Raw genomic sequence first — 22,271 nt, 5'->3', positions numbered from 1 at the left:
GAATTTGTGTATACTAGAATTTTTTGTATAGAAAAAGGGAATAGAATGAGAAAGGAATGATCAAATAGCTCTCAGGTATGTGCAGATTATGTTAGGAGGCATTTAGGTGAAATCTTCAATCTAGATCGTCACTTTGTGAGCCCTATAACTTTTTCTACGTTTGTAATTTGGAATTAGCTATTAGAGAAAAATTTATAGATAATTGAATTAGATTTAAAACAAATCTTAAACGAAGTAAATCGGATAACTACAGCTTGAGATATTTCTAAAATACTATTAGTAAATCAGGCTAGCTGATAAGATCGCGATTTTCTACTCTGAACTTGTAACCGATTTATCTACCTAATTTAATTTGAATTTGATTTTATACTGAACTTAAGGAATAGAGCTAGTATTCTTATCTTTTCATATAACAAAATATCATTCAAATCTAATAAATGTAGAATTAGTTATGACTATGTTTTAAAAGGTTATTTACTGTCGGTTAGAGATTTACTACCACTAGTGCTTTCATATGTTTAAATTTTAAATTCAAATCTTAAATCATTATCATTTTAATTAATTAATTAGTTATTAAAAAAATGACTTGATTTAAAAAGTTAGAATGTTACAGAAGCTGACTGTTACGGGTCCGAACCACAGATCCCAGACCCGGGACTACGCCCGAACCCGGCACCTCGGGCCCGACCCGCACCTCGCTCAAAAGGCCCTAAAACCAGCCCTCCTGAGCCCCTAACCAACTTTCGAATTCATTCGTCCATCTTATCTTAATCGGATAAGATAAGATAAGATAAAATACTCATCACCACCTATAAATAAAGGACCCAAGTCCCTCCAGGTATTCATTCATTCCACACACCTTACACTTCTTAGATCTATTCTGACTTGAGCGTCGGAGTGTCTTTGCAGATACCTCCCCCCATTGCTCCAGTCAAGCGACCCGGCTTCAGCCTTGCTCGCAGGTTCCCGATCCACCCTTCAACCCGTACTAGAGACATCTTGTACATTGGCGCCGTCTGTGGGGAACTTGCGCCAGCCGAGCCGGATGGGGGACGTCCTGGAGGAAACCCCCTCAAGCCAGGATGACTCCCGACCGCTTAACCCAACCCCAGAACACCGGGAGGTCACAAACCAAGCAAGAATAGCAAGTACTGTCCACCACACGAACGACCACGTCGTCACGGACCAACGACACCCTGAGAAAGCTAGGGACAAAGCGGCACAGATCATACAGGATCTCTGCCTCCGGGTCCAGGAACTCAAAGGCAAATTGACCAATAGAGAAAAATACAACAACGAACACGGAAGCCACGCAACTTCCAGATCAAAGTCTAGCCGCGGTAGGTCGCCAACCCGACGACACAACAGAAGAGACAGTCGCAGTGCCTCACGCGACCACGGGCACGAGAAATCGCCAGAACGGCGATACAACAAAAAACACAACCGCAGCGCTTCCCGAGATCCGAGTCATCAACACTACTCAGACGAAGATCGGAGGTACCGAAACACCAAGCGCATGAGAAACGACCATACAATAATGAGAGCTACACCCTTCACAGAAAGAATCTTAAGAGCAAAACTCCCCAAAGGTTTCGAAAAACCTACCGACATGAAGTATGATGGAACCAAAGATCCCCAGGAACATCTAACGGCCTTCGAGGCCAGAATGAACCTGGAAGGAGCGGCCGACGCGGTCCGATGCAGAGCCTTCCCGGTAACCCTAGCAGGACCGGCGATCAAATGATTCAACGCCCTCCCAAACGGATCCATAGCCAGTTTTCACGATGTGACACGAAAATTCATGGCCTAATTCACAACCAGAATCACTAAAGCCAAACACCCCATCAGCTTACTGGGGATCACGCAAAAACAAGAAGAATTCACAAGGAAATACCTCGACTGCTTCAACGACGAATGCGTGACGGTCGACGGACTCACGGATTCCGTCGCAAGCCTTTGCCTTACCAACGGACTCATGAACGAAGATTTTCGCAAACACCTCACCACCAAACCAGTATGGACCATGTACGAGATCCAGAATGTCGCCAAAAATTACATCAATGACGAAGAAGTCAGCCAGGTCGTCGCCGCCAACAAACGGCAACACGGCAACACCCAACACGGCAACTCGGCTTCTCGCCAAAACCCACCACCCAGAGAGAATCAAAGAGACCACCCCAGACCGACAAATACAAGCCGACCGCCAAGAATTGGAAAATTCTCTAATTACACGCCCCTGACAGCACCAATTACCGAGATATACCACCAAATAGCAGATCGAGGCATCATTCCAAAAGCCCGACAACTCAAGGAAAGGACGGGAGGCAACAAAACCCACTACTGCGACTACCACCGGGGTTACGGTCACAAAACACAAGATTGTTTTGACCTTAAAGACGCCCTCGAACAAGCCATACGAGACGGCAAACTCCCATAATTTACCAAAATCATCATAGAACCAAGACGCGCGGAAAGAGACAGGTCGCCGGAGAGAGAAGGGCGTAACCCAAGAACCCAAAAGCAACCCCCCAGGAAAAGCCCGGAGGAAGACCCGACCATCATAGTAAACGTCATCACAGGCAAGGACGTATCAAATAAGTCAAAACTAACGATGAAAAAAGATCTCAAAGTAATGGCTGTCAGAAACCAAACCCCAACCGTTGCGGCCGACAACACGATAACCTACTTACCAGAGGATTGCCAGCACGGCACCTCGGCCGAGGACGCCCCTTTCGTCATCTCGGCTAGAATCGGAACAGGACTGGTGCGAAGGATACTGGTAGACACCGGGGCAGACTCAAACATTCTTTTCCGAGGAGCTTTCGATAAACTTGGGCTCCACAACGATAACCTCCAAACACACCGCAACGGCGTCACGGGACTCGGAGACAACTTTCTCAAACCAGATGGCTCAATCACACTTCCCATCGCCATAGGAACGAGCAGCCAGAAGAAGACAATCCTATCTGAATTCGTAGTCCTAAAAGACTCCACAGCCTATAACGTGATTATCGGAAGGAAAACAATCAATGACTTCTCCGCAGTCATCTTTACCAAATACCTCCTTATGAAGTTCAGAACCAACGACGGCTCCGTCGGTACCATCCACGGGGACCGAGAAGTCACAGCCAAATGCGACAACACCAGCCTAGCCCTAAGGAAGAAATCCCGAGATGCGGCCGGGGTATTCCTAGCCGATCTGGACGCCCGACAAGACGGCCAACCCAGGCCAGAACCAGAAGGAGATATGGAAAAGCTACAAATAGGGCCAACCAAAGATGAATACACCTTCATTAATAGGAACCGCCCATATGATCTCAAAGAAGAAGTCTCCCAACTCCTGAAACGAAATAGAGACCTGTTCGCATTCACACCAGCAGACATGCCGGGAATAAATCCCGACCTAATGTCCCACCGGCTAGCCGTGAACCCCAAAGCTAAACCAGTGGCACAAAGGAGACGAAAAATGTCATCAGACCGAGCCGCCGAGGGAAAAATGCAAGTTAAAGCCCTACTCGAAGCTAACTTCATCAGAGAACTCCCCTAGACGACATGGCTAGCCAACGTCGTACTAGTGAAAAAATATAACGGGAAATGGCGAATGTGCGTCGACTACACGGACCTCAACAAAGCCTGCCCAAAGGACGTATTTCCCTTACCAAACATCGACGGGTTAGTAGATGCCGCATCCGGCCACCGATACCTCAGCTTCATGGACGCGTATTCCGGCTACAACCAGATCCCGATGCACCGACCAGACGAAGAAAAAACAGCGTTCATCACTCCCGACGGGACATACTACTACACAGTAATGCCCTTCGGCCTGAAAAACGCAGGAGCCACCTATCAAAGACTTGTCAACAAAATATTTCAAAATATTTCCGGAAGCAAGCTAGAAGTCTACATAGACGACATGCTCGTCAAGACCAAATCCGGCGAACAACTCACCGACGACCTCAAGGTCGTAATGAACACCCTACGACAGCACCAAATGAGACTCGACCCGGCAAAATGTGCCTTCGGGATGGAGGCAGGGAAGTTCCTCGGCTTCATGATCACGCAACGCGGAGTTGAAGCAAACCTGGAAAAATGCCGCACCATCCTCGAAATGAAGAGCCCAAAAAACCTTAAAGACATCCAAAAGCTCACCGGCCGATTGACAGCGTTATCACGCTTTCTCGGGGCATCGGCTCAAAAGGCGATCCCCTTCTTCAAACTAATGAAAAAAGGGGCCCCTTTCAAATGAGAGATGGAATGCGAAGAAGCTTTCCAACACTTCAAGAGAGCCCTAGCGGAACCACCAATCCTCGCCAAACCCCAGACAGGGGAAACACTCTACCTATACCTCTCCATAACGGAGGAAGCACTCGAAGCGGCACTAATCCGTGAAAACGAGAAAAAAGATCAAAAACCCATATACTTCATAAGCAAAGTCTTACAGGACGCGGAAGCTCGCTACTCACGCATAGAAAAGCTAGCTTACGCACTCCTTACAGCCTCCCGGCGCCTACGACAATACTTCCAGGCTCATTCCGTGACGGTTCGAACCGACCAAGCGGTCAAGCAGGTACTACAAAAACCCGACCTAGCGGGCAGAATGATAGCATGGTCCATCGAACTATCCCAGTTCGATATCAAGTTTGAACCCCGATATGCGATCAAAGCACAAGCCATGGCCGACTTTATCGCTGAAATGACACCAGGAGACTCCACCCCCGAATCATGGAAACTACACGTTGACGGCTCCTCGAACATCACTTCCGGAGGCGCCGGAGTCATTCACGAAAGCCAAAACGGAGTCGTGATCGAACAGTCAGTACGATACGAATTCCCAGTCTCAAACAACCAGGCAGAATACGAGGCCCTCTTGGTAGGCCTATCCTTAGCCCGGGAAGTTGGAGCAAAGGTCCTAGAAGTAAATACCGATTCACAGGTAGTCAATTCCCAAATTAACAGAGACTACCAGACACGAGATCCCCTACTCCAACAATACCTCGCCAAGGTAAAAAAACTAAAAGAAGGATTCGAGCACGTTACCATACAGCACGTTCCTAGGGAACGAAATGCCAGGGCAGATCTACTTTCCAAGCTAGCCAGTACCAAACCCGGACACGGTAACAAATCGCTAATCCAGGAAGTCGTTAAGTCACCCTCCGTGTCTACAACGACCAACGCTCATCTGACATTCTCAAAGCAGGGATCTTGGACCTACCCTATCCTACAATACCTCCTCGACGGAATACTGCCACCAGACCCCAAAGAGGGAAAACGAATAAAAAGGGAAGCCGCCAACTATACCATTATCGCAGGACAGCTATACAAACGCGGATTCTCGCAACCCCTGCTCAAATGCGTCGAACCCGAGAACACGGAGTACATACTCCGCGAAATCCACGAAGGTTGCTGCGGCCACCACGTCGGAGGCAAAACATTGGCCCAAAAAGTCATCCGGGCAGGTTACTTCTGGCCCACGGTTATCCGGGATTCCATACAAATAGTCAAAAGCTGCGACAAATGCCAAAGGCACGCCAATATCCACCAAGCCGCCCCTCACCAGCTCAGCATCATATCGGCAGAACGGCCATTCGGCACCTGAGGTATCGACCTCGTCGGGCCCTTCCCTACGGCACCCGGCCAACTCAGGTATCTCATCGTCGCCATAGACTATTACACCAAATGGATCGAAGCCGAACCCTTAGCCTCCATAACGGCTACCCAATGCCGAAAATTCCTCTGGCGACATATCATCACCCGATTTGGGATCCCCGAGACCGTTATCTCGGACAACGGAACCCAATTTGCTGACAAAAAATTCAGAGAATTCTTAGAAGGGCTACGCGTATCTCACCGATTCAGCTCGGTAGAACACCCCCAAACAAACGGACAGGTGGAATCCGCGAACAAAATAATCGTCAAAAGACTCAAGAAGCGGCTCGACGAAGCCAAAGGACTGTGGGCCGACGAACTCGGGTCGGTCCTATGGTCATACCGAACCACACCGCAAACGACCACAGGAGAAACACCCTTCCGATTAACATACGATGTGGAGGCAGTCATCCCAGTAGAAATCCGAGACCCAAGCCCCAGGAAAACGGTCGGCGGTAACGACGAGGAAGCAGAACGAGACCTCATTGACGAAGAAAGAAGTATAGCTCATATCAAAGAGCTAGCCCTAAAATAGAGAATCAGCTTAAGATACAACCATGGCGTCGTCCGACGAGAATTCGCAACCGACGACCTTGTCCTACGACGAAACGACATCGGTTCCCCGACCCCAGGAGAAGGGAAACTCACTCCCAACTAGGAAGAACCATACAGAGTCAAGTCGGTAATCGAAAAGGGAGCATACAAACTCGAACGGCTTAACGGCGATGAAATCCCAAGGACCTGGAACGCCGCCAATTTACGGCGATACTACACTTAGGCCAACCTCACTAGGTCACCCCCTTGTCCTCTATTCATTTATGTTCCATGACTCTTGAATTTTAAATTTTAAATTTTTTTTTCTTAAGTATCAAACCCGGGTACTCTTTCCCCCCAAAGATGGAGGGTTTTAACGAGGCCCAACCATCAATAAAAATTCCATTAAAAGCTATTTCTATTTTTCTAAGTGTCCCAAATACGGCACAAAAACACGGCCACGACCGGTGGACTGATCACCCCCCAGGCCCAACACACGGATATCCACGAAAAACCCGACCAAACGACGGCCCGAGGGAACAAATAAAAACACAAACGGAATAGCTTAAAACGGAATATACAAAGGCCCGAACGGCCGAAAGAACCTTAAAACGGAATATACAAAGGCCCGAACGGCCGAAAAAACCTTAAAACGGATTATACAAAGACCCGAACGGCCGAAAAATTCATTAAACGAAATCCAAAATCACGTGGTCACGGTTACACGGCCCACGGCCAAACCAAAATATCCAAAAAACAATCCAAGTCTAAAAGCAAAAATTCAAAATTACAAGAGATAAAGCTACTCGAGGTCGACTATCTGGCCATCACGAACGGTCTTGAAAGCCCCCATCACGGACACATCCACACTCGGAGCCAACACCAGGGCTTGTGCCTTCATCGTCTCCTCAGTAGCGGTAATCGCATCCTTAGCATCAGCCAGCAACTCCGTTTTCTCCCTCTTCAAGGCAACAACCTCGGCCTTCAGAGCCTCCGACTCACCGAGAAGCACGGCAGCCTGGGAACCCGCATCAGAAGCCTTTTGCCGCTCCTCACCCAGTTGAGAAAGAAGTGAAGTCTCAACCTCGGAAAGCCGGAGAATCTCTGCCCCGGCTTCCTCAGAAGACTTCACCGCCTTCTCCCTCGCAATCTCGGCAGCCTCAAGCTTCTCCTTCAGCTTAACCATCTCGGCCTGCGAATGACGGAGTTTCTTATCCAACAAACCAACTTGAGCCATCACAGGCTCAGCCTTCCGAACAATGACAGCAGACCAAAGGAGGGCACGATACACCGACTTGGCCTGGAACGAAACATCGCAACCATCAAAAAACGGCTCCGTACCAGGCATCAAGTGTTGATCGATAAAACCCGGGGCATCAAAACGACGGTCCATCACACTAGGCACCAAACCCTCCTCCTTGAAAGTCTCGCTGCTCGGGTCCTCAGGCCTTTTTCTCTCCCGAGAAGCATCAGCAGCCGTCACCATGACGACTTCAGGAGAGTTCGCAGGACCAGGAGAAACTTGAGCGTCGGCCCGCGCACCCGAGGAAATCATCTCTTGAGAAACCGGCTGAGAATCCACGGCAGGATTGGAGACAGGGGTAGAAGGAGACGAAGATCCCTCCTCCCGACCCATCGCTGCCTTTAACCTAGCCAGAGAAGTCAGCCCACCAGCCATCTCAACTGAAAGAAACCAAAGAAAAATCAAGTTATAAAGCCGGAAAAACAAAACATAAAAAATCAGGAAAGGAACAAGACACACACCAATATACGCCCGACAAGCCTCGGGATCCCCCATGACATCCCGAGGGTTCAACGGACGCTCGCCAAACAAATGCCACAAGACGTTGGCAACATCCTTATCCTCCTGGGACAAACAATCATAGGTGAACTTAGTCAGAACCAACGGGCCAGCACGGAAATTCCAGTATGTCAGAAATCGGCGTACGCCCTCTGGCGACAGCCAAAACGGATGATGCCCCTAGACAGGGCGCACCTTAAAATACTCCCTTTTGAAACCATGAAAGGAATCCTCAAATAACCCAAAAATTTGGTGATGAGGCTGAGCACGGAATGACATATATCCCTTCTTATGCTTCCCTTCCTTAGTCGAGAGAGTGCATAAGAAGAGAAAAAGAAAAACAGGAACAGAAGCCGGAAGGTCGAGATACCGGCACACCAATTCAAAAGACCGCACAGCAGCCCAACTATTCGGATGAAGCTGAGACGGCGCCACGGAACACCGACTCAGCAAATCCTGAACAAACGGCGAGAAAGGAAACCGTACGCCGAGCCGAGTGAACATCGACTCGTAAACCCACATCCAGTCCGGAACAGTGGGCGAATGAAGATTTAAATAACAAACACGCTCGTCGACATCTGGAAGGGCAAGCTCATACTGCCGCTCCATCTCACCGCCGCCACAAATCGCCCCCTGATCACGAAGGCGTTGAAGATCGGCCTCCGTCATCCGTGACGGAACGCCCCACACGTCGCTAGTCACCCAAGTATAGCGAGCGGGGACGCCCCTGGAGGGAGCTACGGGAGCACCAACACCCTCATTTCTCCGCCGATGCATACCTAAAACACGGAGGAGCACCACCATCAGCCTAACAACCCTACGCAAAAGCAAGAACAAAAACCTACCACTACTGCTAATCCAACACGGTGGTGCACCGCCACTGTTAACCAAACACAACCACACTCAGCCCCTCCAAAGACTCGAAAACTACCTCCCAAAACACAAAACACGGTCCAAAAACGAAAGCAACAAAGGAAATAAACAGAGCAATGCATGGAAGAAACAGAACAAACAGATACACCATAAAACAAAAAGAAGAAAAAGCGAAGCACGCCAACCTGATAATGCAGAAGGTAATCTGGGAAAAAGCTTTGATAGCAGGAGCAGCAAGCAAACGCCAAGAGAACAATTTCACAGAGAAGAAAGAAGATTTTTCAGAAGGAAGAACGAAAAAGAAAAAATGAAAAAGAGAACTCAATTAAAAAGCAAAAACGATTACAAAAAGGAGGGGTGAAAAGACACAAACTAACCCTAAGCAAGGATAGGATCGTAGGGGCAAAAGAGGAAAACGCCCCCTCGCATTAAATACCCCCTCAGGAAAAGAAGCCAATAAAACATGCCTCGAAGAACGCAACGGACGCAGTAGGCTCGGAAGAGTCACGTCAAAACCAAAACGGTTAGACGAGCCCTCCAAAAGCAAGCCGAGGCCGAGACACCGATCTCCCTCCAAAGAAACAAACGAACGCCCGTGGAAAAAGACCTAACCCGCGGTCAAAAACCACACCTTCCAGCGCCAGACCGACCTCACTCGCTCTCCCGCTGCGGGGGCAACCAACTGTTACGGATCCAGCCCATGAATCCCGGACCCAATGTGGACCCAAACCCGGCACCTCGGTCCCGACCCGCCTCTCTATCAGGGAAGGCCTAAAACCGGCCCTCTGGAACTTCTAATCGACTTTCGAATACAAATATCTCCCAGCGACAGACCGACCTCGCTTGCTCTCCCGCTGCGGGGGCAACTGTTACGGCTCCTAACCACAGATCCCAGACCCGGGACTACGCCCGAACCCGGCACCTCGGGCCCGACCCGCACCTCGCTCAAAAGGCCCTAAAACCGGCCCTGAGCCCCTAACCAACTTTCAAATTCATTCGTCCATCTTATCTTAACCGGATAAGATAAGATAAGATAAAATACTCATCACCACCTATAAATAAAGGACCCAAGTCCCTCCAGGTATTCATTCATTCCACACACCTTACACCTCTTAGATCTATTCTGATTTGAGCGTTGGAGTGTCTTTGCAGGTACCTCCCCCCATTGCTCCAGCCAAGCGACCCGGCTTCAGTCTTGCTCGCAGGTTCCCGATCCACCCTTCAACCCGTACCAGAGACATCTTGTACACTGACCAACAAAAAGATCTTACGGATGACACCCTTGGTAGATCTATCAATGCAATGGAGGAACTGTTCAAAGAAGTTGTAACGAGGAACACAAAGAATCATACTCCAGGGAATAGTAAACAGAGGCTCTAGCTACTTAATCGGTATCATACTCCAGGGAATAGTAAATAGAGGCTCTAGCTACTTAATCGGTGCCATATTCAGGAGAATCCTTCACATTGCAAACATCAGTGACAGCCATTTTGTCATTGGTTTCAAGCAAAAAGATGGATCCGTGCTGTTGGTGCATATGTAAGTATAACCAATTCAGATCATTCATACATGTTATCTAGATTTTTTTTATCAATAATAGATATAAGTTTATTATTGTAATTTTTTTAGTAAGAGTACATAGGGAGTATATGATATATAAGATGCAATAACTCAACAAATATATTTTTTTAAAAGAATGAAAAATCCTTTTAAAAAATATTTATTGAATTGTACTAACAATGATGATAAGTACAGACTTGTTAAATTTAATACAAAAATAAATAAGCAAAATTACTATTTAAGTAGATATATAATATAATATGCGTCTATTTTTGATCTAGTATAATTCACAACATGCAGTCGAAATTGACCAATAAAAGAATCTTACGGATGACACCCTTGGTTGATCTATCAATGCAATGGAAGAACTGTTCAAAGAAATTGTGACGAGAAACACAAGGAATCATACTCCAGGAAATAGTAAACAGAGGCTCTAGCTGCTTAATCGGTGCCCCATTAAGGAGAATCATATACATTTCAAACATTGGGAATAGTTGTTTTGTTCGTTGGTTTCAAGCTAAAAGGATGGATCCGTGTTGTTGGTGCATATGTAAGTATATCCAATTCAGATCATTCATACATGTATCTAGATTTTTTTTATCAATAATAGATATAAGTTTATCATTGTAATTTTTTAGTAGGAGTACATAGGAAGTACATTGTATATAAGATGTAATAACTCAATAAATATATTTTTTAAAAAAATAAAAAAATTTTTTAAAAAATATTTATTGAATTGTACTAACAATGATCATAAGTACATACTTTTTCTTTTTGTATGTTTATGCAACTTTTATAATTTCGTACTAAGTGTATGAATTAAAATCTTAAAAAGATAATCTTCTTGTAATCTATCTTTCATAATATTCTTCTTGTTGATGAGAATTAAATTGGTGCTAAGTCATCAAGGTATGCCATATGTAATTACGTTTTTTTATTGTGTTTGGATTAAAATTTGCAAATAGAAATTTATATTAAATTGATCTTACAAATTTGATTTTAATAAAAAGTGAGTTAATGTTAATATAATTTATATTTGATAAATTTATATTAAAATAAATTATAATAAAATAAATATTGTTTTGAGTACATTATTTAAAATTATATTTAAATAAAAATTATTTAAAAAGACATGAATTTATATCTTTATAAATTATATTATTTTAATATTTTTTTACTATAATTAAAAAAAAAAACTTAAATATATGTGTTAAAATTTAATACTTTATCAATACTCTTTTTTAGTACTCTTTTTGTATTTAATAAATTTAGTCATTTTTCCATTCTTTTCCATGTTAGAAGATTCAAATTAATATATACATATTTTAAAAAAAAATTATATCTATACACAAAATTCTATCTAAGAAATGAAATTATTGCAATGAGACTTATTAAAGAAGCTCAGAAGGCAGCAATAATAAAGATGGCAAATTTCACATATGATCAACTACTTCATGTTCTTACTCCAAATAAAAAGGATTCTACGACAACCTTGCTGTAGTTGTTGTCTTCATTGATTTTGAAAGGCTAGGCAACGAGAGGCCGGATTTCAGCCACAAATGTCAAAGGGGCCACCGATTTGCTAAAGCCTTCACTCAAATTGAACGTTTGATGGAAGATCATCTGCCTCCTAACAATAATTAGTTACTTTTGTTGCATTTGATGGTCCCATAGACACATATGCATATTATAAACCTTATTTATTTAATTGAATGATAATATTGCTGTTGATTTGAAGCATGGTTGAATTGAATTAGCTGCTATATACGTTTATATAAAATCCTGAAATTTTAATTTAAACATAAATGGCCTTAATAAGAGACGCAAACAAGTTTCAAAATGAACAATCATTATATTTGGTAAATATTAGTTGACTAATTAACGTTATATACATGTCTAAGAAGTGAATAACCCAATCTAAAATATTGAACATGCAACCTATTATAAGAGAGAACTAAGATTGAAAATATTGTGATGGTGGGAGATATAATTAGAGCCAAGAACGAAGTCACGAAATTTCTTTTGTATTTGCACCCTTTTGTCTCAAATTTAAAACCCCATTATATATATCCCACTGTTTAGGGTGAAAAAACTAGCACACTACACTACACTAGAAATGGTCTTAGGGTTATAGCATTCACCAAGTATAAAGAAAAATGATATTGTCATTAATTAAAAGTATTAAAAAAAAAACAATAAGATATAATCTTGATGTAGTAACATCTCGTATTATATTTAAGGGTAAAATACTAAATTGGTCCCTTATATTTGAGCCTAATCTTGTTTTGATCCCTAAGATTTAAAGTTTATATTTGAATTAAAAAAAAGTTTCATTTTATTTTAGTGTAGTTCTGCAGTGAAGTCAATATTAATAATTAACATCACTATTTTTCCAAAATTTAATATTCTTTCTTAAAGAAGAGGTACAAATTCGAGAGGCACAAATCAGCAGCGGATGCATCACTGCAAGCCATTAACCTTAGTCCAAGCACATAGAGAACATCGTCAATAACTCACTTTTCACGAGAAAATTCGTCAGCGACAATGAGGACAAGGCAATCGTCACGTCTATTGCCGAAAATTTCTCTCGACAAGCGAAGAGTTTTGTTATATAAATTTTCTATATCTAAAAATTGAATTTCGTTAATTATTTAATATTGATTTCATGACAGGACTATATTGAAGTTAAATAAAATATTTTTGAATTTAAATAAAATACTTTAAATTTTAGGAGCCAAAATAAAATTAGATCCAAATATAAAGAATTAATTTAGTACTTTACCCTCTATTTAACTCTGGAAGAGAATCCGTAAATATTATGTATAGAGTATTGAATATTGATGATGAGTGTGACCAAGGCTTTATTAGTAAGGTGGTAAAATTCCACAAGTGGTTTGTGACGAAAATATTATGTAGGATTGTCAATGCAGAGAATGTTGACTGATTAGGACGATTGATGAGTGAAGAAAAACAAGGCCCATGATGTCATCATATCATGCATATATTGATGAAGGACTAATGCAAGAATATTTTCTCTGTGACAAATACTTTAAGAACCATGAAATATGAAATAATCCAATAAAAAATGTGATCTTTTAAAGTAACATGAATTTTATTTTGGTTTTTTACGGTACTATCTTGTAGTTTGTCAAATTAAAGATTAATTTATCGTAAATATAATCTCCATTAAAGATTTTTTCTTGGCCAATAAATCAGATGCTGCATGTACAATACGAAATTCGAATTTTTTATACTTGTTTAAACAGACTAATAAACTAACTAATAGATTAACTCAAATTAATTATTAAGTAACATAAATTACATCTTTCAAGCAATTGCGAAGAGATGTTAATATAAATGATTATTTGAATGATATTAGCAAGTTCATTAAATGATTATTAGTATAATTATCATTTTTTTGCAATAATTTCATATTACTAAAACTGTAAATTCGTTTTTTTTTTCTAAGATACGACGGGTTTAATTATTCTTCACCGTATTTCAGTGTACAAGTGCAGAGAGAATATTATTTGCCACTAGTAACCAGTAAGATAAAACAGCGAACCATAGAATTCTAGTCCTTGAAGATGAATCGAAGCAATCATCATCATCATCAATGGTGTGTGACCTATTTATTTCAAGAATCATTTTGGCTCTGCATTATTTGGAAACTTCAATTTTGGGCCATGTCAAAACTCGCAAAGCAATGCTATGATGATGCAAAATATAAAAAAGAAAAAAAAAAAAAAAGCCGACGAAATGTTACTGACGGTGACTTTTAACTTTGAGAGCAAATTCATCATTGTAACTTTTTTTAATCATGTAGAGGCGGTATCATTTTTATTTGGGTTGTACTGTAATATGATCATGAGTATGCAATATGTGCTAACACCTACCAGTGAAAATAAATAAATAAGTAAAAAAGACTGGGTGCAATTGTAAATTTGAAGTTTGATTCTACTATTATTGTTTTTTTTATTCATTAAGGATAAAGTAGAAATTGTCCATATCTAACACTTCAATACAAGAAAAAAGGGGTCTCCAACACTACCTCACAACCGAGTTAAACATTTAGAAATTAAATGGAGTGAAGCTAAGAAAGGAAAAGTGCTCAAGAGCTAGGGATTTGGGTGAAGTTCATTGGTGAGCTTGCGACTGATCTCCAGAATTTGCTCCGGCAGTGAAGACTCTTGGTCGAAGATGAAGCGGTTCCTAGCTTTCCAAACGCACCAGCACAAAATCGCCCATTCCACAAGGTTTTGCGGTGTAGTTCCGGCACTGCTTGAATGCTGCTTGATTTTATTATTTTAATGATCAAATTAAAGGGAATATAAATACCTTGTATAAACTTTCAAATATTTAATACAAATTCAGTAAATCAAACTAGGAAATTACTAAGAAATATACTAGGTCCATTATTTAACATGTTTAAACTTTAAAGTAACAAATAATTAAATTTCACAATTCAAAAAGAAAGGAACCTCTCGTGTTTACTCCTTAAAGAATAGCCTAAAAATATTAAGAACGTTTGGTGGTTACTGATTAGAAAAGAAGAGAAGAGTTTCATGTTTAGTATATTCTACATAAACTTAAAAAATGAAAAAAGGGTAAAGTGTGTGGAGTGGACACAATCCAATGTGAGCGAATCTATCACGTGGCTCACCAGTCGAGGAGAGAGTCTCCTCGATTAACATTCAATGAAAAGCAGCTCTCACCACACCTGACCGCTACCACTGCTGTTACCAGACCAGGCACCCTCACTCCTTTTTCTTCTCTTTTCTTTCCCATTTTTAAACGCCATTGCCACAATTTTGGGCCCTTCATCACCGCATCATTTCCTTTTTCTTTTCTCTTTTTCGGTTCCTCAGGCTCTATAGAGATACTGTTTCAAGATATAGGATTCATAAGAAAAGCGATCTCCAACAGTTATAGAGATTAATGATTTTATTCCTGGTTTCTAAGGGGTACAAGGTTTGCAAGTTGCATGTTGAGGAAAAAGAAACAATTGTTTATTTCACTCCACATCCACCAACAGAATCAACACCCAAGTTGCTTCAAATATATTAAACACAGCAAACAACCATATGGTCGGATTATGAATATTCATGAATTTTATTCCTTCGCGAAGGCTAATAATAAATAACAATAGTCCACAATATCTTGCTACATAAAGAGACTAAGGTGAAAAGAACATGAATATAAATTATGCTAAAAATCTGAAAAGTACATATGGTACGAAAGAGGAAAAATTATAATATATCAACTCTATTTGATGCCCACATAAAAACAACACAGTTCATGTGTTTCTTCATTGATCCCGTAGCTCAGCCAAAGTGAAAAATGAATTGGCAATAGAGCTCAAAGCCTCTTCTGTATACACCCTCATCTCCTGTACTTAGCAAGCTCATACACCAACCATAACTGCAACATAGGCCAGTTAACAAATTATTGCATTATTGAGTAGAATACAGAGCATTTACCTGCTTCCATTAACAAAAATGCTCACACAGGATTCTTCCTCCATGGCTCTGAATCCACACAGCAAATTCAAATCATGAGATCCTTAATGCAGAATCGTCATCCATTGTCCATACGAATCCTGGCATGTCCAATCTTGGCCCGGCAACTGTTCTGTAGACATAAAGCTTCTCCACCGGACTGCTCTCTGGCCTCGAGTCCGGAGGTCCACTTTCATCCATGACTTCAACGTTGAGTCTCGGCATTTTCTGACCCAGAACTTTACATGCTCCAAAGCTCACCGAGCAAGAGGACATCCAAAGGGATCGCATTGTCTCCAGCTTTGCAGCATTGGCCAAGAGAGCTTTGTCACCAAACGGGCAGTCCCTAATCTCCAGCTTCCTGAGGTTGTCGCACCCAGAGAGAACATGGTGGAGTCCCAAATCACTATCTCCAGCAAAAGCTACAGAAAGCATCTCGAGCTTCTTTCCATATGTCCCAATGTACTCAAAAACACGATCAGTAAGAAGCCCTGAAAGGGAAAGGCGACGAAGATCCTTGCAGTGTTCAACAATAGCTCCAAAACCATCATCCAGAGGTTGGAGGGTGAGGTAGTCAGGGGATCGTGGCTCAATTATACATAGCCGAAAACGAGTCAAATTAGGCCGGTTCCTGGCAATTGTGTTTAGGGCAGCATTTGACATTTGACGACAAAAATAAAGAACCGACTGAAGCTTGGGACAACCCTCGGAGACAGAAACAAGACCCTGCTCTGTCAATGCTACATTTGGTTCCAATCCAAACGGGTCAGACGGAAACACCCTCAACTCCCTCAAGTCCTTACATGATGCAGCAAGAACTTCAAGGCCATCATCCTCAATGTAATCCAGAACCTGTAAGAAATTACCTTGATCAGCCAATAATCAAACACTACCACTGTTTGGACATGAAACTTACAATAAATGGATCACATTATATGGACCAACATACCCATAACTTCTGCAATTTCTCGCACAGAGAGACAAGCTTAATAAGTTCGGGGCTCTGAACTGTAGCATAACTCAAGTTTAGTGATATTAGCTGGGAGCAGATAGGGTAAACAGCTGGAAGATAAGACGGGAGCACATCCCAGAAGCCAGACAATGTCTTCAGCTGCTTGCATCCTGCAAATGCCTCTGCCAAGTTCGAGAAGACGTCCGGCCTCATCTCAGAGGTGTAAGCTCCAGTACCTAACTCAGCCAGCTGAGGAGCCCCACGGAGAAGGTTGGGTAGCCGATCAAGGGGCACAGCCCGATTGAGCCGGAGGGTCTTCAAGTTGGGACACCGACTAACTAGGCGCTCTAGTGCCAACAGATTGACCTCATTACCTAAGCAGGAGATGTTTAGGGATTCTAAGGACGTGTATGAATCAGGAAAATCACTTAGCCAACGCCCACTAAGGTCCTCCACTTCGCTCTCCCGCAAGTCCAACTCCCTCAAATTCCTACAACACGAGCAGATAGTAGGTTTATCAAAAAGAGGTTAAGGCACTAGGTTAACAAAACCATCAAAAGTTCAGGTTTTCAACCAATAGACGTTGACCCAATACACAAAAATCATTGTCGTTGACTAACAATACTGGGATATGTTTTTTAACTGTTATTAGTTCTATCAAATTCACCGTAGCTCCCAACTAACATAACTAGTCGAATAACTACAAAACACAAATAACAATACCATCATTGAAAGGGTAGAATTTCTTTTGACGAAACAAAACGGGGTACAAACTCAGAAATCTCTAGAGTTTTTCCCTACATAAGAAATTTAAAAAATTACCTGGCGGATTAATGCCTATTATCCTCATTAATTTTATCTTGAACTGAAGAATAAATCATTAGTAAAAAATGTTATTGTTAATTGTAAATTCTTTTAATTATTTCAACCTTTTTTCTCATCCTCATGAAATAATTTACTCTCTTAATTAATGTTTGAATTTTTTCACCTTAGAAAAAAAAGTTAGCTACCATGACATAGCAGACAAATCTCTATCTCATTTCACGAACTAGCACCGTCCAAAATTAAAAGAAAAAGTTATCCTTTTCATATAACAATTTAGCTAGTAGTTTTTCCTTTAGAAAATAAATTACTCCTGTTTCTAGATTTTACTAAAAATCATTAATAAGAAAAACGGAAAAAGACAAAAAAAATTGCCTATAACCTGATTTCAACATACTTTGGTCTTTAGACTTGGAAATTAAACATCATAGTTCACTTGATTTGATTTCTCAACCAAACACCACAAAACAAAAAATAAAACTAACAGAAACAATAAAGCAGAATAAAAACTATTCAAAACCCAAAAAAGAAAAAGTACAGTACAATTTCTAGTAATGAAGTAAACAGTAATGATATAAAACCAAAACACAGCACAATAGATCGCGAAATGAAAGAAGACCAAAGCAAAGCAAAGTGAAGAAGAAGAAGAAGAGCTAAGCAAACCTGCAATTGGCAGCAATGGCGGCGAGTCCTTCAGTGGTGAAGCCCTCACATGAGCTTAGAACAAGAACCTTGAAGTTCCTAAACGATTTGGCGATAATCTCGAGGCTCTCGTCGCTAACAACCATCCTTTTGAGCCTGATCTCTTCAAGCCAAGGATACGCACCCGCCATGGCTCTGATCCAAGGACAAGCAAACCCTCCCCAACCTTCTGGAACAAGATTGAAGTCCGCAAAGTGCGGTTTCCCCTTCAGCGTAACGGATCTCAGCTCCGGGAACCTCTTAATCAAGATCGGAGGGCTAACGGCATAGCAGTTTCCGACGAAGACCTTCCTCCGGCACCACCGTTCGATCTCGTACCATGACTTGCACACCAGCGAGATCGAGCTTCTGTCCTTATCGGAGATGATGAAGGAGAACACGTGCTCCAGCACCTCTTCTGGAAACGAGTACGCAGCTTTCTTCATGGCTAGGGTTTCGATTTTGTTAAGCTCTCGAATTCTATTGAAACGACGTCGTTTTACGGTGAAAGGTGAGTCACTTAATAACTGAATCTTGTGTCTGTTGTGTTAGATCTGAGAAGAAGAAGAAAAAGAAGAAGACATTTTGAAGAAGAGAGTTGAAAGAGAGAGAAAGAGAGAGAGTGGTGTGTGGAAGAGAGAGAAGATAAGAAGAGAGAAGGGTGCGAGTGTGTGTGTGGAGGTTTATTATTATTATGATGGTGGTGATGATGGTGATGATTGATGAACCATTGGGGACGGTTAGAAATTAACTAGGGTTAAATAGGTGGTGGTTGAAGGGAAAGGGTTGTGATGAGAGTGGGATCTACGGTTCTGAGCCTGTCCAGGTGGATTTTTGTCGAAGGATAACCGTTGGATTAGCGGTGTGAGATTGAAGGTGGGATCTTATCCGGTTGAGAGAAATTGGGAGCGAGTAATAAACGTGTTGATTGTTTTTTTTTTTCTTTTTTCTTTGTGAAAATGAATATGTTATACTACTACTAGTTTAAATTTTTGTATTATAAAAATAATTAGAAAAGCAATATATAATATTATTTTTAATATTTTTTACTTATCAAAAAATAATGTGAGACAATATGAAAACTATATTATTTAATTGAATTAATACATTAATATAAAAACCTATTTATGTACCTGCCAAAAAAATAAATTCATTTTTTTACTTAACCATAAAGTTGAGTATTCTTAATTTTTTTTATTATGATATTACCAAAAAAATTATTTATTGTTTTATATTTATTTATTAATTTATTAATATGAAATTAGGAAATTACATAATAAAATTCTATTACTATAAATTTTACTTTCAGAGTTTCAGTATTTTTTTTTATAGATATAAATACTGAATTATGGAATATAATACTAAATTACCTTGTCACCCCAAAAAAATAGTAAATCCCTTGAGAAATTATCATGAAAGAAGTTATGTATCATTGGGAGTTTGAATGAGGGGTTATTTTGTAATAATACAAATATTAGACATATCAAATGATGACAATTCATAGCATATGAATTTTTATAGCAATTTATGGTAATAATAGTTGAACAAAATATATGACAAAAATTCACTTACTTTTTTATCATAGTATTCTGTCATACGTAATTTCTAATTTTTACCAAAGGAATTTGAAGGTACAACAATTTTGGGATAGAATTATAGAAAGTACAAAATAGAGACGAGAAGGAGAAATTCTTGTTATTTATTTATGTACTTTCTTCTTTTAATATATCGCGAGATGGTGTGTTTGATAAAGTGTTATAATGTGTATCGTAATGGATATGGAAAGGGAATCTCATGATTCAAGTTACACGGCTTGATCTCAAGATCATGGATGCAATGGGGACCACATTTTCATCCAAATAATTTAACTACTGTTTTTCTATAAATATTTTTTTATTTTTATTATCTTCTCATACCCTAGATAAGTTACACAAACTTCATTGGATCCAATAGAATAGAAAGAAAGAAAAAAATACCATGATTTTGGATAAAACTTTATGAATTTAATTAATATGTCATGATAGAAATCTAGTGTAAAGTAATTTTGTATCAATCAATGAAAATGCTATAAATAACAAATTATGCTAAATAATTACTATCTATTATGACAATTATCTATCATAATTACTCAATTTTCATAACTATATATTTAAATATTATTGTAAATTGTTCAACAAAAAAAAAGATATTAATGTAAATTTTTTTTTTAAAATATAAAAGATGCCAACCACAATTAAAAGCAGAGTGCCAAACTTATTGTACAGAAAAAATGTTGGGCCTTTTTTTTCATTTGTCAATGCCCATAAGAGTTTTTTTTTATATTTTTTTTTCTTTTAAAAAATTACTTTTCTATTATTTGGAAAATTGTTTTATGATGCATGATTAAGAAAATCTTAAGTTTTTAGTTTTTACATAAGGATGAACCATTTATATAGTTTATTTACCCTTAACTACATTTATTACATTTTATAAAATTAATCTGTGTACGTTTAGTAGTTTATTAGGCAATTATAAAAGAATAATGAAGTATTTTATCACTAAAATTATTTTACATAATTTGACAATTATGTAAGCGATAATTGTACATTTAATTAGTAAGATATCAAAAATAGATATAAGGTATGATAATGTTTCCATAGTTATGTCACATATACGAACTCATATTATTTTGATCATTATTGCAATTATTTTACATTATGAATGGTTTAGTATGAAAAGAAAAAACTTAAATTAAATTTTGAAAAAGACATACTATTAGGGTAATGAATGAATTCCAGTGGAACTTAGACATCATGCATGTCCAATCATATAATATGTGACCGTTTTCATTCTAAGTATATATATATATATATATATATATATATATATATATATATATATATATATATATATATATATATAACTGTTTCCCCACACAGTCATGTCAAACTCATTTATTCACCCAATCCTAATCTACCCCACTTTCATCAATTGTGACATAAACATTTTTCCTTTTATTATTACTATTTATATATTTTATATAAATCCTTATATAATAATGTTTATTTGCATTGCATTTTAATTATTGTACAGTCATTTAGTTATCTTTTTTAATGATCATTTTAGGGTAATTATTCTTTTGATTGGAAATGCATAATAATTATTAAACTTGTGTGTAATAAATAAAATTATTTATGATTAATTACAAAAATTTATCCAATTTCAAATAAATATGATCAATTTGTGTGATAGATAATCTTATTGGTAATTGATCTTAATTTTCCTTCTCAACCAACATATAAAATTTGATATTAGGAAAATACTTAAATAAAATGTTTTTATTTATAAATAAATACTTAATTATCATTATTTCCACAAAGAAATTATAAAAATATAAAGTATAAATTAATATGAGCATGCTTACTATTTATTGAATTTTTTTTAATATAAAAAAAATATTCTTTGGACGATAAAGTTAAAAGGATAAATTTAGATTAAAATGAAATGATATATAAAAGGTATAAGAATGATAAACAATAGCATAAAATAAGAGTAAAGTATCGTTTTTGTTCCAACGCTTAGGGTAAGTTCTATTTGTATCTCTAACGTTTAAATCGTCCTATTTGTATCTTTAACGTTTATAAAAGTGATTCAATGTTATCCTACTATCAATTATACTAACAAATCAGATTATATTTTTCAATTATTCTCACTTGGATGTATTCATTCTCAATTAGGTCTCATTTGGATGTGTTCGATTTTAATATTATACCCACTATTTGTGTTTAGATTCAATTATATGTCCCTAGAAAAGTGAATTATATAAATGTTGTAGGAATTAGTTTCAACATTTGGTGAGCTATTTTTCGGAATAGATTATCGATTTTATCTCATATATTTGTATTATAACTTCAAGAAGTGATTT

General features: G+C 39.3%; 3 protein-coding genes across 4 annotated transcripts; 2 read left to right on the top strand and 1 right to left on the bottom strand.

Annotated features, from left to right (window-relative positions):
• Window positions 1-2,611: 2,611 nt before the first annotated feature.
• On the top strand, window positions 2,612-3,547 carry LOC148575414 (uncharacterized). Its single transcript, XM_088506224.1, has one exon. The coding sequence runs from the start codon at window positions 2,612-2,614 to the stop codon at window positions 3,545-3,547; it is 936 nt and encodes a 311-aa protein (XP_088362350.1).
• A 702-nt stretch (window positions 3,548-4,249) lies between these two features.
• LOC148575413 (uncharacterized) lies at window positions 4,250-5,596 on the top strand. Its single transcript, XM_088506223.1, has one exon. The coding sequence runs from the start codon at window positions 4,250-4,252 to the stop codon at window positions 5,594-5,596; it is 1,347 nt and encodes a 448-aa protein (XP_088362349.1).
• Window positions 5,597-15,505: 9,909 nt separating this feature from the next.
• On the bottom strand, window positions 15,506-19,099 carry LOC107626119 (protein TRANSPORT INHIBITOR RESPONSE 1). 2 transcript variants are annotated; one of them, XM_016328906.3, is made up of 4 exons: window positions 18,350-19,099; window positions 16,862-17,354; window positions 15,921-16,764; window positions 15,506-15,835 (listed from the first exon to the last, which is right to left on the bottom strand). In XM_016328906.3, the coding sequence occupies exons 1-3, from the start codon at window positions 18,811-18,813 to the stop codon at window positions 15,967-15,969; spliced, it is 1,755 nt and encodes a 584-aa protein (XP_016184392.1). In that variant the 5' UTR covers window positions 18,814-19,099; the 3' UTR covers window positions 15,506-15,835; window positions 15,921-15,966. The 2 variants fall into 2 exon arrangements, with proteins under 2 accessions (XP_016184392.1, XP_016184391.1); XM_016328905.3 differs by having other exon boundaries at window positions 15,506-16,764.
• Between the last annotated feature and the right edge of the window lie 3,172 nt (window positions 19,100-22,271).

This window comes from Arachis ipaensis, chromosome B2 (assembly GCF_059453495.1).
Source record: "Arachis ipaensis isolate K30076 ecotype BB chromosome B2, ASM5945349v1, whole genome shotgun sequence".
NCBI lineage: Eukaryota > Viridiplantae > Streptophyta > Magnoliopsida > Fabales > Fabaceae > Arachis > Arachis ipaensis.
The sequence above is the reverse complement of the archived record's forward strand: the minus strand, read 5'-3'. Positions and strand labels throughout refer to the sequence as shown.

Excerpts from the sequence above, each read along its gene's own strand:
- LOC148575414 (XM_088506224.1), top strand. The coding sequence starts at position 2,612 with ATGAAAAAAGATCTCAAAGTAATGGCTGTCAGAAACCAAACCCCAACC.
- LOC148575413 (XM_088506223.1), top strand. The coding sequence starts at position 4,250 with ATGGAATGCGAAGAAGCTTTCCAACACTTCAAGAGAGCCCTAGCGGAA.
- LOC107626119 (XM_016328905.3), bottom strand. The coding sequence starts at position 18,813 with ATGAAGAAAGCTGCGTACTCGTTTCCAGAAGAGGTGCTGGAGCACGTG. Across the intron at positions 17,355-18,349 it reads GCCATTGCTGCCAATTGCAG|GAATTTGAGGGAGTTGGACT; the intron begins GTTTGCTTAGCT and ends CTCGTGTTGTAG. Across the intron at positions 16,765-16,861 it reads AGAAATTGCAGAAGTTATGG|GTTCTGGATTACATTGAGGA; the intron begins GTATGTTGGTCC and ends AATTTCTTACAG.